This window comes from Lingula anatina, chromosome 3 (assembly GCF_051362555.1).
Source record: "Lingula anatina isolate TDL-2025a chromosome 3, LinAna3.0, whole genome shotgun sequence".
Lineage (NCBI taxonomy): Eukaryota > Metazoa > Brachiopoda > Lingulata > Lingulida > Lingulidae > Lingula > Lingula anatina.
The window spans coordinates 11,161,441-11,178,305 of record NC_141769.1 but is presented as its reverse complement, the minus strand read 5'-3'; the positions used below and the strand labels follow the sequence as shown (position 1 = coordinate 11,178,305).

General features: G+C 39.2%; 2 protein-coding genes across 3 annotated transcripts; one reads left to right on the top strand and one right to left on the bottom strand.

Annotated features, from left to right (window-relative positions):
• Positions 1-267: 267 nt before the first annotated feature.
• On the top strand, positions 268-5,888 carry LOC106166226 (flavin-containing monooxygenase 5). 2 transcript variants are annotated; one of them, XM_013544712.2, is made up of 8 exons: positions 268-426; positions 1,492-1,667; positions 1,946-2,347; positions 2,647-2,743; positions 3,280-3,407; positions 3,643-4,069; positions 4,465-4,630; positions 5,025-5,888. In XM_013544712.2, exons 2-8 carry the CDS (start codon positions 1,534-1,536, stop codon positions 5,273-5,275), a joined length of 1,605 nt encoding a protein of 534 aa, XP_013400166.2. In that variant the 5' UTR covers positions 268-426; positions 1,492-1,533; the 3' UTR covers positions 5,276-5,888. The 2 variants fall into 2 exon arrangements, with proteins under 2 accessions (XP_013400166.2, XP_013400167.2); XM_013544713.2 differs by lacking the exon at positions 268-426 and having other exon boundaries at positions 488-1,667.
• Positions 5,889-6,313: 425 nt separating this feature from the next.
• LOC147762910 (uncharacterized) lies at positions 6,314-12,108 on the bottom strand. The gene is made up of 3 exons (XM_087007504.1): positions 11,931-12,108; positions 11,341-11,566; positions 6,314-8,566 (listed from the first exon to the last, which is right to left on the bottom strand). The coding sequence occupies exons 1-3, from the start codon at positions 11,990-11,992 to the stop codon at positions 6,527-6,529; spliced, it is 2,328 nt and encodes a 775-aa protein (XP_086863630.1). The 5' UTR covers positions 11,993-12,108; the 3' UTR covers positions 6,314-6,526.
• Positions 12,109-16,865: the final 4,757 nt, after the last annotated feature.

Sequence of the window (16,865 nt, the reverse complement as noted above, 5' to 3'; positions counted from 1 at the left end):
TTATATACCTCGCTGTATAAGGCTGGCAGTTAGGCTGGGACAAAACATTTAATTAAGAAAAAAGTTTAACGTACGTTTAAGACAAAATCTGCCGCTTCAATCTATCAATCAAAATTACACACGCACAATATGTGAATTACTGTTTTTATGTTATTTACTTTTTTATTTGACCAATTTTCTGAAACTTTTAATCAGCAAAATAATTAAAATCGCCCATATTTGACTAAATAAGGCAATTGGAAAGGTAAGGTCGTGTAATCTAGGGTCATCTAAAGGACATGAAACAATATGTGAGTCTTTAAGCATATGTATGATAAAAACTTACGTCACAATGTGTAAAGAGAAACGGAGGCAATCCCCGTTCAATGAGGGTCTTAGGATGTAATTTTCATTTTCGAAGACGAAAGCTACCAAGGGAAAATCCAGGTACCCCACGCATACAGCGTCATACCCATGGAATACATACGAATACATCATTGTATATAGAGGATACCCCAGCTTTATACGCATGCATCTGGAGTATTATCTATATACAGTGATGTACGGCATACTGGTACACGTATGTAGACATTATAAGATATTAAATTAGGATACTGGTACACGTATGTAGGCATTATAAGATATTAAATTAGGATACTGGTACACGTATGTAGGCATTATAAGATATTAAATTAGGATACTGGTACACGTATGTAGGCATTATAAGATATTAAATTAGGATACTGGTACACGTATGTAGGCATTATAAGATATTAAATTAGGATACTGGTACACGTATGTAGGCATTATAAGATATTAAATTAGGGGTTTGGAAAAACTAATCACTTCTAATTTTTACCCATTTCCCACCTACCTACCCTGAACATTTCATCAAAATAGGTCCATAACTTTTTGAGTTATGTTGATGACAAACAAACAAACAAACAAACAAACAGACAGACAGACAGACAGAAATAACCTCCTTGGCGGAGGTAATGGAAAAAATTGAGATTTGCTCTACCCTGCTAGGAGACACTACCGCTTGTCGAGCGACTTGTTTATGATAATGATAATGATAATAATAATAATACCTTCCTGTGATGGTCACTGGAAGGAAGACATCTGAGTGTTTTGAACAGCTCCATACACTTGCAAGCCCCAGAGCAATCAATAAAGAGCGGCAGAAACCTAGAGAGACTATCGAAATCATTTGAAAAATACCTGGCAACCCCAGAGAATATGATCAGTGATGAAAATAGGCCAAAAGTCATTTGTTTTCCAAGTGACTTAAACGGGGTTTTAGCTTTGGTGGTACGCCTTTTTTCTCTCCCCTCCCCCAGAAACCAGGAGGTTTTCCATCCTTGTATACAACATATTATGGAAAAGTAATCGATTATTTAATATTTGTGTCGCTTCGATTGCATATTTAAAAAAACCTTGTATTCCCTGGGTGCCATAAGGATACACGTAAAAGTAGGCCATGTTCTTATCTACCTGTAACTCTACATATAGGCCAAGGACGCACAGATTAGATGAGTTACTGAAAATTAAGTCATGGCCGGTAAGAAAGTAGCAGTCATAGGAGCTGGCTCCAGCGGCCTTGTAGCTATTAAATGCTGCCTGGACGAAGGCCTGTCTCCCGTGTGCTTTGAGCGATCCGCGGACATTGGAGGTCTCTGGAACTTCAGGTACGTATCAAGAGTCACAATTTATGTAAATAATTTAGTTTTAGGACCGAGCTAAACAGCCTTTTTGGCTTCTTGTGACATGCAACTTCGTCAGCTACATGTATTTCTTAACTGGCTAAAACCATATCCCAAAACTACCTTTACACTTTTTGAAAACAGGTCTTGTTCTAGTAGAGAATGAAGGCATAAGTTATGTTTGCTGAAAATTCATATTGAACTTGAGTGTGCCTGAACATCAAAACCATCAATGAATAGCCTGCAAAATCGTTTCATGCTAGACCGGAGGGTAAAGAAGATGGCCAGGCGACCGTTATGAAGTCCACTATTATCAATACGAGCAAGGAGATGATGTGTTGGAGCGATTTCCCCATCCCAAAAGAGTACCCTAATTACATGCATAACACATACGTTATGAAATACTTCCGCCTCTTCGTTGACAAATTTGACTTGACCAAATATATCAAGTTCCAACACGAGATAGTCCTGATCAAACAAGCGCCATGCCCTGAAGAAACGGGCCAATGGGAGGTGAAGGTCAAAGATATAGGTCAAGATCAGGAACACACCTACGTGTTTGATGCGGTTCTGGTCTGCACAGGGCACCATGCCAAAAAGTATGAACCCACTTTTCCAGGACAGGAAGAGTTTCAGGGAAAAATCATTCATTCACACGATTACAGGTACTGTTATAAAATACGTGTGACATCAGTTAATCTTGATAACTTATATGCTATGTTAATTTTGCACAAAAAACTATAGATAAGTATTTTTTAAAATCAGCCTTTTGATAAAATCTGAATAAACAAACGATTGAAACTATAAAAAACGAATATCGAAGGTATATGCATGCTGTGATACCGGTATATACATGAATTTAGGTATCGACTTTTTTCTTCTACAGATAATATATTTTATGTAATTTAGATATGACATATTTAAGTGATATAAAATTCAAACCAATTACAAAATGAGTTTACAGAGACCACAAGGGTTATGAGGACAAGAGAGTTGTGGTGGTTGGAGTCGGTAACTCGGGGAATGACGTGGCCTCAGAACTGGGAAGAATAAGTCAGAGAGTAAGTTGTAGACGTAGGCTGTGCTTAAAGATTTGGATATATCTAAATAATTATATCTCCATATTGCATTTAGTAAAAAAATGTTTCTGTATCAAAATGAGTAATTTTTTTGTCAAAGATTCCCGGGATATGATATAGAATATCTTACAATAAAGGTTATACATATACAAAAATTTTCAGAAGAGTTTTTTCATATAGGCACTTCAAGTACTGCACAGCTGCTTTAATCCCAGAAATTTTAGTTCTTTCACTGGCATATCACCTTATATGTAGAGGTTCTACGCAACACTCCCTCCGTCTGCTTTCTCTCGACTTTTCGTCCGCTTGCTCCTTAATAATATCCGCAAACGAAGACGGTGCAGTACTGCGTTTAACCGAAGTGGTACATTTTACTGTGGTAGATTTCAAATATCTATCTGTTCAGATTTATATCACGTTAAACTTACTTGTGCAGTCCTGGACAGTGTGTGGTGCTCTTTGTCCTCTTTAAGCCAAAATATTTTTGAATTTGCAAAATATTTGAGATATATTTTCAGGTATTTTTGGCTACACGACGCGGAACATGGATTTTTAACAGAGTTGGCGAAAACGGGCTTCCCGGTGATGTGATCGCCTCCCGACGACTAACACGCATGATCTTCAGTTTACTTCCATTCAACATGTTGCACGTACCAATTTTAATTAAATTAAAATATATGTATCAAATTCTTGTCCTCTTTATGTACAGTATCGATAAACAAAACAGCGACTTAAAACAGGTTACCTTTTGTAACATTTCATTAAACTATGATTAAAAACAAGACATTTTGACGTTATCCTTTCATTTTCCATTAAAACAGAAATCATGTAATTTAAATCAGTAAACCTAAATAAAAATAGCGAATTTTGAAAACTTCCAGGTGTTCCATGATAGAAAGTAAAGTGAATGCAAGGTTTGACCACGAAAAATATGGCCTCAAACCAAAACATCGAATAATGAGCGCTCACCCTTCCGTCAACGATGACCTTCCGAACAGAATACTTAGCGGAGGCGTTGTCGTTAAGCCTAACATTAGACGTTTCACTAAGACTGGGGTCGAGTTTGAGGATGGGACAATGGAGGACAATATAGACGCTGTCATTCTTGCCACAGGTTATATTTTTGGATTTCCTTTCATCGACGAGAAAGTAATAAAGGTTGAGAAGAACGTGGCTGACCTTTACAAGTACATGTGGCCTTTGACCACTGACCACCCGACCTTGGCTGTGATTGGCTACATTCAGCCACTTGGCGCCATCTTTCCCATTGCAGAACTGCAGTGCAGGTGGGCTACCAGAGTGTTCAAGGTAAGTTGTCATTTTCAAGAAACATTTGAGAAAATTAAGTGATAACTAAAAAAGAAAAAGACAATTGTCATCAAATGGGAAAAAATGCTGTATTCCTTTACCAGCCCTTCACGCTCCAGCTTAAGGGTTTGACAGCATCGACCTTTCTGCCACGAAATACACAAAATTGATATAGCAATCAAAGCATCTTAGCACATCAAATGCTTATTTCTTATTTTATACAAATGGCCCTGTTAAAATAACAAACACAGTTCACATTTTACCAATTTTGTCTACTTTGTCTTTTTTATGGTTCCACTTCTAAAATCACACAATAAATGGAACATACGCATGTAGTCTTTAAACACTTCACTCAGGAATATGTAGAGTAAACATCACTTCCGTTAATTACCCAGGGTTTGTGTATGTTGCCAAGTAAAGAAGACATGAAAACAGATATCCTACGGAAACGCCATGCCATGGCTAAGCGGTACGTACCCAGTCAGCGCCACACAATCCAAGTTGACTATGTGCCATATATGGACGAACTTGCTGACCAAGTGGGATGCAAACCAGATATTTGTAAGTGTAATATTAGTATAGTTTTATGTCAGATATACTTGATAGGACCGTGTTCGAAAAGTTCAGCAGACATTATACACGGAGGGGAGACCCTATATGTTGTGTCTTAGCAGACTACTAATGTTTTGGTGACAGACATCATTTTGTAGTACAAAATTGTGTTGGGGAGTCATTACGAGATCTGTGTTTATAGGGTTGGCCCTGACAGTTTCAGTGTTTTGGTGATACCTTTAAAGAGCCCACGTGTATTATGTTAAACAAAAATAAATACATGTAGTTAAAAGGAAGAAGAAAACGAGTTTAATTCTGCAACATTTTCCTACCTATGTATAGCATTCAGTACAAGTGACCTGGAATGTTAAGAATATTAAACATCACGGACACTTTATTTCAGTAAAGCTGTTTCTTACCGACCCCCGTCTTGCCTTGGAGGTCTTGACTGGTCCCTGCACGCCTTGCCAGTACCGTCTGTGTGGACCTGGACAGTGGGCCGGAGCGCGCGAGGCAGTTTTGACCACTATGGACCGGGTTTATTATCCACTCAACACCAGCAAGTGCGACGAAAGCAGACGTGACACTGGGATGATGAAATTATTGGTTGCCATGGTACTTATCATTGCTGTCATCTTCAAGTTATTTTTCTGAACATTGCAGAAGTGACTGCGAAACAAGGTATTCGGACAAAGAGCAGATAAAGAAAAATGCGTACTTACTATCCACATTTACAAGCTTTAAATAAAACAAAAAGTGCGTTTACAGCTAGGACTAGTCATAGACCCATTTGTACTTTAATTTGTAGAATATTCTTTATGAGAACTTATTTAGTAGATAAAACTGTCTGAAATGCAAGATTTGAAAAAGAAAGCACGGTTGTTCAAATTGCTGATTTTGATGGTTGATCTAAGTTTGAGTTTCTTCATAAGTGAATGTGTGATTCAGGTACAAAGACTTACGATTTCCATGCTCGAGTTCGAGAAATATTTTAAAACTGTTTTCATTTGAGAAATATGTTGCATTTTGTTAAAATAGGACAACGGTTGCATAATTTCTTTGTAAAATACATTTTTATGGTAAATGTTTTCATAATGTAAACCTCATTTTATTGCGCTTATTTAAAAAACTATTAAGATACATCCATCCAAGTGTTTTAAATAATTGAATCTAAAAACATTGAGGCTCAAAATGCTGTTTTGTAGCTATCTTGACCAGCTATAAGACACATACTGTAATCAAATATACATATAAACTGTTTATGGCAGTTGTGGTGTTTGCAATTCAGTGATTGGATAAATTGCATCTATAATGACCTGAAATGTTTATACATTATTGACTCTGAATTTGATCATGTTTACAGAAACATTATTTTTAAATTATTGCTTTTCTTTTTATCAAAAGCTCATGATATATGTGGGTATTACCTGAGAATCCAGGTCAATTGCCCCTAATCACTGGCCTTGTGTCGTAATTGACAACAACCAGACCTGAACAGACAGGGGGATATGATCTACCAGCTATCTACCTCACGGTGCTCTAGAGGGATGCAGAGGAGCCCCGGGGGGAGGATGTAACAGTAACACAAGGCCAGTGATGAGAGGCAATTGACCTGGATTCTCATTCCAGGTGAAATGACCCTAGTCATTTACTCCCTGATGATGGTGACTGACAGTCACAGAAATATTGGAGGTAATGCCCACATATTTTATAAGCTCTTGATAAAAAAGAAAAAACAATAATTTAAATTAATACATACAGAGCTAATGAAACTGTTCTCTCAGAAACATTATTGCCTGGTTAATGCCACATTGGATATATTAAAGAGACTCGCTTCTCGTCTAGTCTAGTGGAAAGAAAAATGGACGTAAAGATCAATTTTGATTGTATTGTTATCTTAAAAGTCTATGGGTTGATATATGCCGGGTTTTCCTCAATGGCGGTAACAAACCCATCGCCATCAACCTGGAACCGATACATATGTGGACTCGGCAAATCCACCAAATATGCTTCATTGGGGTTTTCAACTTTCCTCGCGACATCTTTGGGGACACTCACGGCGACGATGTGATCCTTGGCATTTCTCTCGAGGGTAACTTCATAATAATATATGTTACCTGAATGGGTATGCATCCAAAATCGTGAAGTGCTTCCACCGAGAGAGTAGTACTCAACCAAGAACAAAATTTGATTTATGGACTCTTTGTATGATGGCGTACTAAGAAAACGTTCGACAGCAATGTCCATCAGCATCTTGGAGTCCATAGAGAAGCATTGGGAGATTGAAGCGAAGAATTCCTGGGGATGAGTAAGCACAACGTAGTCTGGGCTGACATTAGTGATAATCTGATATTGGTACTGAGCAGCTTCAGGAATGAACTGTCCATTGAAATAGGTATATAAAATCGAGTTCCAATTATCGGAACCGGGATTAAACCACCCTTTGCTTGCAAAATGTTCCTGCGTTTTCTTAGAGTCGTAGCGATTGTTATCCTTCCAGAAAATATCTGGACTACCTTGTAAGGCTCTTTTCATCAACAAGAACATCTTCACATTCACCCAAGGGTATTGTACGTAGTTGTGACCAATTTCGTGAGCGACAACAGAAACAAGACCGTTTCCCACCGGGTTGCCATGCGTTTTACATACCTTACAACCAGGTAAGATGTGTTTTCTCGTCGAGCTGTGCTCATCATTACAGAATACGTTTACTCCGCCCTTTCGCACCTGTCTGTAGGTATATCTTCTCCCGTCAATACCGCTTAGCGCACATTGCTTACTTATACGCTCAATCCAGAAGTATTCAGTTCGCAGGGACAAAACATAATCTCTCAACAGGCGATTGGCTAATTCTGAAGATTGGTCATTGTCTATCAACATAACTCCCCTCTCAACAAGAACGTCCTTTAAACTTCCTGTGTGATTACTCACTTCAGCCAACCCGAGTCGATTACTTCTCGTGTCGTCCCTTCCTTCCAACATTATTATCCAGGTATAGAATGAGAAAGAGGCTAGGTATGTGGAAGAAAAACGTTGTCTACTCAAGTATTGTGGGTATTTTTGCACCAGAGCTGCGAGTGTGTTGAAAAGATATTCCTTGAACGACTCTGGCATAGGCAAGTTGGCGATCTTCAACAAAGCATCCTGGTGTAATTGCAACTTCTCACATACCTGATCATTGCTCTCCATCACTGATCCAAGGTCTGTGCTGTGCTGGCTCAGTGTGGCGACAATTCCATCAACGTGGTGCTGGGTCACCTGGTTTATGTCTTTTCCCCAAAATATAACGAGTTTGGCCAATTTACCAGAAATAAGTAAGTCAGTTAGACCATCACCGTTGAAATCAGCCATGTTGGATGAAAGTCTGTACCCAACTTTGTTCATAATTTGTTCCCAATTTGTGCCAATGCCTAACAGAACGGCATCTTCTTCTTTTCCTGTTTTTGGATCTTTTGTCCAAATATGGACGCCGTTGCTCGGAAAATAACCGCTGTACAAAATATATTTTTTCCCGTCACCCCTCCAATCAACAACTCGAGGATAGTGTTGAGGAATTGTGGTGTAACCATCCTGGATGTTTGTAGCTGAACTGCTGAAAATGGGACTTGAGGCTGTACCTTCATTTGGGTAGTAGGCAAACGGCTGCAGGTAGGGCCCAACCACCAGATCAATCAGGCCGTCGTTGTTCCAATCAGCTGCATCAAAACGAACACCACCAGCGTTATTGTTAATTAAAACTTTAGGGGCAGAAAACTTAGGTTGTGTTGAAGTCCCAGTGTTGATGAAAAGAGAGATGACGGTGAGGTAACCAGCGCATTCAGAAAAAAGCAGATCTTTTAGGCCGTCTCCGTTCATGTCCTTGAATACCGGTGAGCCACTCCAATAACCCTTATCTATGATAGTGCCGTCGGCGGTAGTCAACTTTCGGGGAGCTGCAAATCGGCCCTATGAAATCATAGTAGATTCTGCGTCTTAGATTTAAAATTACATATAAAGATGCATTTTAAGTAAATTTTTGCAAGAAAAGTCAACCAAATGCCACCATATTTATAACTAACAGAAATGCCAAAATACATCATTTCATATTACCCGAAAAATAATACTGAAAGAATTTTTCTGCTTGCTCTCTGTGCTGTATATGAAGGGGCAAATAAGTATGTCAGATAGCTTGTTCCAATTTCCCAAAAATTTGAAGAACTTGCACTTAATGTTATACGTCACTTCTGGCCTTCCCTTTTTAGTAAGTTTGAAGCAAGAAGATTTGCATATTAGAGAAAAATGAGTTTATTTTTCAATTTTAGATCATTTGAAAATTTTAAGATAAATTTTAGAAATTAATTGTTCATTTACCTTTAATTCAATGTGTTATTTTTCATATCAACTTGAAATTTTACTGCCTGGGGCCAGTTTTACATGCCCCCCCCTGCTGCATTTTAGTGCTTATTTTGGCCGACTGGCGGCAGCACCTTACGGGCCATGTAATGTCACTGCAAGGCTATACCATTAATGTACCCTGATTTTTTTATATTGTTTAAGCATTGAGTAGAAGTACCTGTATTTAAACCTGAAGTGTTGTGTTTGTTGAAGCATGGAAAGTATTTTTAAGAGAATTAAACGTTACAATGGAAGTGAATGGGATTTTTAATAGTGGTTTGTAACCTTAAAAGCTACCAATTAACTGAATACCAGGTTTGTTGCGCTGCTGCATTATGTAATATGCAGTGATTTAATTTGGTAGTGCTCTTTCGGGCGGGTCAACGCTTGGCTTTGGCAAAGCATGGTTCTGTCAAAAAAGTGTCCATACGTCGGCAACTACTGCATAGAAGAATTTGAAATTTTGCATGCAAGTGGTCCGGTTTGGGATTTTTAATAGTGGTTTGTAACCTTAAAAGCTCTTTTATGGCTCATCCAGTGATTGATTTGGTATATCCCTTAGCATGCCGATTTTATTTCAGTCGTATAAGAAAATAGTACAGGTGGTTTATATGCGTTACTGGGAATGGAATCCACGCTAGGTTTAAATGATTTTGTATAAAGTTAGAAAAAAAAACAAGACTTAAATTATGTCCTTTATTCAGAGACTCAATTAAAGTAAACATCTAAGCGACCTTTTGCAAATAACGTCTGAAACTAAGTTGAAATACAGACTTGACATTTAATAAGATATGTGAATGGATAAGTGTGTAGTCAGGTGTGTCGCTACCAATTAACTGAATACCAGGTTTGTTGCGCTGCTGCATTATGTAATATGCAGTGTTTTAATTTGGTAGTGCTCTTTTGGGCGGGTCAACGCTTGGCTTTGGCAAAGCATGGTTCTGTCAAAAAAGTGCCCATACGTCGGCAACTACTGCATAGAAGAATTTGAAATTTTGCATGCAAGTGGTCGGGTTTGCAGTGTGTAAAATGAGCTATGCGGTGCTTTATAAATGTGTTAATCTATGGCAGAATGGCGCGAAAAAGACAGGCATTGCCAGATAGATAATTGCCCCAAACGAAAAGGTCCCCACAGTTTTATAGAGAAATGCCCAGACTGATGTACCTACACAGAGGCCACACCCAATGTATTGTAATCTTACCACCAGGGTACAGGACCCACTGTCTTTCGTGATATGCTGTTGCAACTAAACAAAAACTATGGAACGCCATTCACGCAAAAAATGCAGACGTCAATTCAACAATCTATCGGCACTATTTAACAGCCAAAACCTACTTTAACTATCTAAACTTAATTCTACTAAATTAGTTTTGGTCATTTGAATCATTCGTCAAAATCTAACAATCAATAAACGATCCAAAAGTCAGTTACCGCAACTCAACAATCAGTTACCGCAACTCAACAATCAGTCGCTGACTTAACACCAGATGGCGCGCGCGCACCGTCAACGATCTGAAACGTCCTTGACCTTTTCCATGTTTTCAATTCCGCATATTATGCGAGTGCAGGTTACAAACCACTATTAAAAATCCCATTCACTTCCATTGTAACGTTGAATTCTCTTAAAAATACTTTCCATGCTTCAACAAACACAACACTTCAGGTTTAAATACTTCTACTCAAGGCCCAATCAATATAAAAAAAGTCAGGGTACATTAATGGGATATCCTGCCAGTGACATGACATGACCCGTAAGGTGCTGCCGCCAGTCGGCCAAAATAAGCACTAAAATGCAGCAGGGGGGAGGGCATGTAAAACTGGTACCAGGCAGTAAAATTTCACCCTGATATGAAAAATAACGCATCAAATTAAAGGTAAATCGAAAAATTTATTTCTAAAATTTATTTTAAATTTTTCAAATGATCCTATCCCAAGCCATGTCTTGCCACTTGACAGCGCTGGTAGCAGCCAGAAGAGGCCAGGCGTAACAGCGACCGTTACTGTGACTTGACACTAACATTAGGGTGCTTTGTGGAGCGTGTTACTCTTTTACAGACAATAATTTGGAAAATATGGAGGTCCAAAATATCTCTTTTAATGGTGTCGTATGACATAGAATAGGCAATGTGTTTTTGTTTGCTTCTCTGGCGAATTACATTAATGAACTGATGTCACAATGACATCAAAGAGATAATTATTAAAACACGATTTTAATCCTTATTTTCATTTATTAGTCAGCAAAATAGGGGAAAAAGATGAAAAATGATTTGGAAAAAAAATTCTATATTAAATGTCAAGTCTGTATTATAGACCAGAAATTCAGTCTGGAGGACATGGTACTTACATTGCTCGAGTTGCCAGTATTTTCCAGCAAATACACATATCCCCCGTTGCCGGCCAGAATGTCAATGTCGCAGTCGTCATCGAAGTCTGTGGTGTAGGTCCACGTCTCTCCTCGAGGCCCCAGTTCCATTTCTTGGCCGCCTTCGTCCGAGACCATGGTGAATCTGTCTGGTTCAAAAACGCTGCGGTATAGTGGTACTCCTGGCTTGCAATCCACTTGCCTCTTACTGCAATAAGGGTCAACATGAAATTACAAGTTTTTTACATTAACGTAAATGAACAGAAACGGAAACATCAATATTTAGACTAGAATGGATAGAGGAAATCCGATGACAGCAATGTCATAAGCCTGAATGTTATCTTAGAGGACGCTGACAATTGGGTATGAAACTGTATGGTAAAACAATTATCAGAATTTTTGGAAGCGATTGTAAACATCCGCCTGAAAAGGGAGTGTTAAAACTGTTTGCTTCTACACAACTTTCTACTTTTTTAACAGCTAATGATAGCGATTTAAAAAACGTCACCAGTTGACAAAAACATATCCTCTTCTGTGTTTTTTTTATAAAATTATTATTTAGATATATTTACCTTGTTTTTCCACTTGAAATAAGCAGACTTAAGCACGTTACAAACAGCAGTATTTTCATCATCGTCGACTTCAATGGTGGGATGTACCGTGTAAGATAAATTTAAGCAGTCTTTGCTTAATACTCCCAGTTTATATACATTTTTACCTCTATTTCAAACACTTTTTAAAATTGCACCCGGACAGTTTTCGTGCCAGGATAACTCGCGCAAAGATTACACCAATTGAGGTGGTTTTTTAAATCCCTGGGTAATTTGCACTATCGAGGTTAAATTATGGCAATTATGGGGTTGTTTGTCTGCTCGTCAGTTCAACGGGCTCGATGAGTCAAGAGGTCTTTCGAATTTAATTTGATCCTCCCCAACCGTTCTGCAGGTTTTGAAGCAACGAGAGTCAATTAGATAATCTGAAACGTGTGTGTGTGTGTGTGTGTGTGTGTGATTACCTGGGGTCTCTGAAATTTCAAATTTTAACCAGTGCATTGTCATGGTATCGGATCTGACGCTCTCACCCATCGTCACTTTAATGATAACAAAGTTTCTGATAAACATTTCAGTAAGCTGCCTCAATAGGCCTATCATATATAATGGACATCTCTTAGGGCCTTTGATTATTGGCCCACGGACTATTATATTTGAAGACAAACTTGTAACCAAACGTTATAAGTAAGGACTTTACAATTTCAGGTTTCTAGTATTGTCTTCTCGTTTGAATCGGACCGCTGATCAGACTTCTTTTTTACCGGGGAAGCAGTACGAGACGGGGCTGGTCTAAAACCAGGAGTACCGCCAGTCGTCACGCTGCTGGTAATAAAACCCTCTTTACACTGGACGGCGTCCTTTCTGCGTCCTTTGTGCGACCATGAAACTGGCCAAGACGTCGCCGGACGCTCAAAGAACGCACAGTGATCGCGAAGGTCGCACAAGTTTTGAGCATGTTCAAAATAATCGCAGAGAGAACGCGGTGAAGGATGGTCTCTCAATGGACGCAGAAAGGACGCACAAGCATCCCCGTGGTCACAGAGAGGACGCACAAGCATCGCCGCGGTCGTAGAAAGGAGCCACAAGCATCGCTTTGGTTGCAGAATGAAAACTCAAAGATCTTCCAGTGTTCGGCACGTAGAACATTATTTTTTAAAATGTCAAACGGGGCCCTGCTGAGGTATTTTTCACCAGACAGGAATTCTAAGGGCAACAGTGGTCTCATATCAGCCTCCAATTGTTTTTCCCCCTAAAATTCATGAAACGATCCATTTTTTTTTTTTTGAGGTTATTATAAAACGAATATTTTGCCTTTTTTACAAGATGCATTAATTGTCAGAACTTTTTGCAGAATGCGTCATTTGAAAACGGATTCAAATATTCTATGTTGTGTCAGTCACACTTTCTCGTTTTCGGCGCCTGTCCATCCTTCTTATAAGGATAACAATGAGCTTCTGGCCGATAATCAGTCCATACAGACCTTGCATCACTATGGTTTAAAGCGTTTATTGGCATTTATTTGTTTTGTGTGCTAGAAATGTTCTTTATTGGATGACCTGGTTAGAACCGATGAACAATATGAGTTAGAAAATAGAGAAGGACGCCCAAACAACGCTCATCGGTCAAGCAGGATGCAGAATGATCGTAGAATAGACGCCACTGATCGCCGATGAAGGTACAGAGAACGCAGCAAGAATGCTCAATGGTCGCTCAAACATCGCAATGGACGCCTTGGGTTGCACAGGGGACGTACAGTGGAGGCAGGCAAATTGCTCGCAGTTTAACAGGTAAAATCAAGATTCGGTCGTTCAAAGGACGCACAACGGACGCAGACGCCTTTACACTGAGACACGATTTAATTGCTTTGCCGTTGAGCGTCCTGACCACATTTTTGAACGCAGAAGGGACGCAGAAAGGACGCCGTCCAGTGTAAAGGGGCCTTAAGCCTCGGTCACACCCGGCCGTACGGGCTCTTACGGGTTGTTTGCGTCCAAATTTTGCGCAGAATCTCACGTCCCACGCAAGTCCTTCTTACGCAATTTCGAGTTCGCAGACAGCCCGTAAGCACGTACGGAGGATGTTGGACATGTCCAAAAGATTCTACGAATAGCCTGCGAACAGGCCGCAAGCATAACTTGCTCCTCTCGCACGGAGTTAGCAAGAGAGACGCGCGTTGTGCAAGACGCACGTCGCAAGCAATGAAGAATCAAGTGCCATTTGCGTGTTGAGTAAGGCGCACGCCCTCACAACTAACGAACAAATTTGAGAGCATACCGGGAATGCGTCGCAGGTGCGTCACCCCCACGCCTGGTGTATAAAAGGCGTGCTCACGACGCACGCTCGTGTCTTTATAATGAACGTCGACTGTGTAACGTGTATAACAATTTTCAAAATTTTCAAATTTTTGCTCAATTTAGTTTCAAATATGCCTCCAAAAGGCAAGAGAAAGAAGTTTACATAGTAGAAAAAAGGGAGGAGGGAGAAGAAGAAAGAGGAGAACAGGGGCAAAACTGACGTACACCGTCAGTACTTCACCACAATCGTTTGAGGCAAGTGTGAAGCAAAACTAACGCAAAAGGGCACTACTTTCGCCGTGCGTTGCATTCCCTCCGTAAGTGGTGAGTGTGTGCCACGTACACAGGAAGCAAGACAATCTCAAGAAATTAGTACAATTTCCACGGCCATCGCTCCTTGCAGTTAGCGTCCCTGCTTGAAAGGACATCTCATGTGGCCCTTCACACTCGCAAGGCAGATTTTCCTCTACCTCACCGACCTCCACGGCCTCCGCAACACCCAAAAATCGCAGGAGACGTACGATCCTGAAATTCGTGCGTCCGGTTGTGACCGAGCCTTTAATAAGATATTTGGAACATCCACCTGAATCGCACGTATTAAACCATTTGGCTTTGGCATTACTTTCTTCTGTTTTTATCAACTAATGAAAGTGATTTCAAAAAGGTCACCAGTTGACAAAAACGTACCTGCGTGTTTTAAACAAAAGATATGCTCTTCTGTTTTGTCACAAATGTCATATTATTTCCAGATATTTACCCTGTTTTTCCACATAAAATAAGCAAACTTAAACACGCTACAAACAGCAGCATTTTCACCATTGTTGACTTCAGCTTGAAGATGCATACTGTGGGATGCACGGCAGGTATAAGATAAAGCTGTGAAGTCATTGCTTAATTCTCTCGAGTTATATATTTTTATCACTATTCGTAATACTCACTTCAAATTGCACCCGAACAGTAATCGCGTCAGTATAACTCGCGCTAAGTAACATAATTTTTTTCAATAATTACTCTGCAATTTTTACTATGGAGCATAAATTACAGCAATTTTCGGGTTGATTGTCTGCTGATCGACACGCTACAAGAAACAATTAAAAACTTATCCTTTCAATTTAAATTGATAACCCGCATCTGTTACCCAGTATTGGAGCAACACAGTCGCTTAAGACAATCTGAATCGTGTTATAATATGTACTCACAAGAAAACATAATTTGCTCCTACTTCTGCTATCAAATTCTACCCAACGTGTTGACCAATGTGTGCTCACCGCTTTCTTGGATAATGTTGATGGTCTATACAAGTGGAATATATACATGTATAAGTTTACCTGAGTTTCTGAAAAATTTAACCACTTCGTTGCTTTGGTCCACCTAATAATAGATTTGGCAGTAAACTGTTTGAAAATTATGGATAATGAACATCACTAAAGGCCTTTCGATTACTGGCTTGAGGACTGCAATAAATAGATAGATAAGTATTTTCTTTATATTATTCTGAATTTTGAGTGGAAGCATATAAACATTTTTCACTTTTACAATATCATCAAGTCAGGCAGTCAAAATTGAATTTGAAAAATAAACAAATACACATGTATATATTGCTAGTAAATTCGTTAACTCTGAAGTTAGTGAATTTCTCTGTTAAGCCTGAAGTGAACGTGTTCCACAGTTTGTACGTTCCCGCAAATGCACGTCATACGGAGCCCTCGTCCAGCGCCACTTTCCCCACCATAAGGCCACGAGCTGACAAATATAATCTGGTTACTATAATCCGGTCATGTTTTTTAAAGTCATTTGATGCATATACTTGTTTGAAGGCAAACTTGTAGCCCTTGCCAAACTTTATAAGTAATAAAGACTTAACAATCTCAGGTTACTAACAAGTGGAATGTAAACCAGATATTTGTAAGTGTATAACTAGTATAGTTTAATGTCAGATATACTTGATAAGACCGTGATCGAAAAGTTATGCAGACATTATATACGGAGGGGAGCCCCTATATATAGTGTCTTAGCAGACTACTGATGTTTTGGTGAGAACATTTTGTGGCACAAAATTGTGTAGGGGAGTCATTACAAGGTCTGTGTTTATAGGGTTGGTGCTAAACACAAATAACTTCATGCAGTTAAAAGGAAGAAGAAAACAAGTTTAATTCTGCAACATTTTCCCTATGTACATGTATAGCATTCAGTACAAATGACCTGGAATATTAAACATCACGGACACTTTATTTCAGTAAAGCTGTTTCTTACCGACCCCCGTCTTGCCTTGGAGGTCTTGACCGGTCCTTGCACGCCTTGCCAGTACCGTCTGTACTATCAACATTTACTAGCTTTAAATAAAACAAAACGTTTACAGCTAGGTCTGGGCATAGACACATCTGTACTTTAATTTGTAGAGGATTCTCTAAGGAAACTTCTTTAGTTGATAAAACTGTCTGAAATTCAAGATTTGAAAAAGAAAACATGACTCTGCCAATAGTTTATATTGCTGATTTAGATGGCTCGATCTAAAGGCAGAGCTTTTCGGTAAACATCACTAGCTTGTCTCAGTATTAAACTGAATAAGTGGGATACGATGATAAGCTAGTCTTCCGCCATTTGGTTTATAACTGATGCTCATGTAAGCAGCGGTGGCACCTTTTTGGTTTCTCATTTTGAG

Coding starts and splice junctions, on each gene's coding strand:
- LOC106166226 (XM_013544712.2), top strand. CDS start 1,534: ATGGCCGGTAAGAAAGTAGCAGTCATAGGAGCTGGCTCCAGCGGCCTT. Junction 3,408..3,642: donor TTACTTCCATTCAACATGTT/GCACGTACCAAT, acceptor GAAAACTTCCAG/GTGTTCCATGATAGAAAGTA. Junction 4,070..4,464: donor GGGCTACCAGAGTGTTCAAG/GTAAGTTGTCAT, acceptor TTAATTACCCAG/GGTTTGTGTATGTTGCCAAG.
- LOC147762910 (XM_087007504.1), bottom strand. CDS start 11,992: ATGATGAAAATACTGCTGTTTGTAACGTGCTTAAGTCTGCTTATTTCA. Junction 11,567..11,930: donor ATTTCAAGTGGAAAAACAAG/GTAAATATATCT, acceptor CCCTTATTGCAG/TAAGAGGCAAGTGGATTGCA. Junction 8,567..11,340: donor ATACTGGCAACTCGAGCAAT/GTAAGTACCATG, acceptor ATGATTTCATAG/GGCCGATTTGCAGCTCCCCG.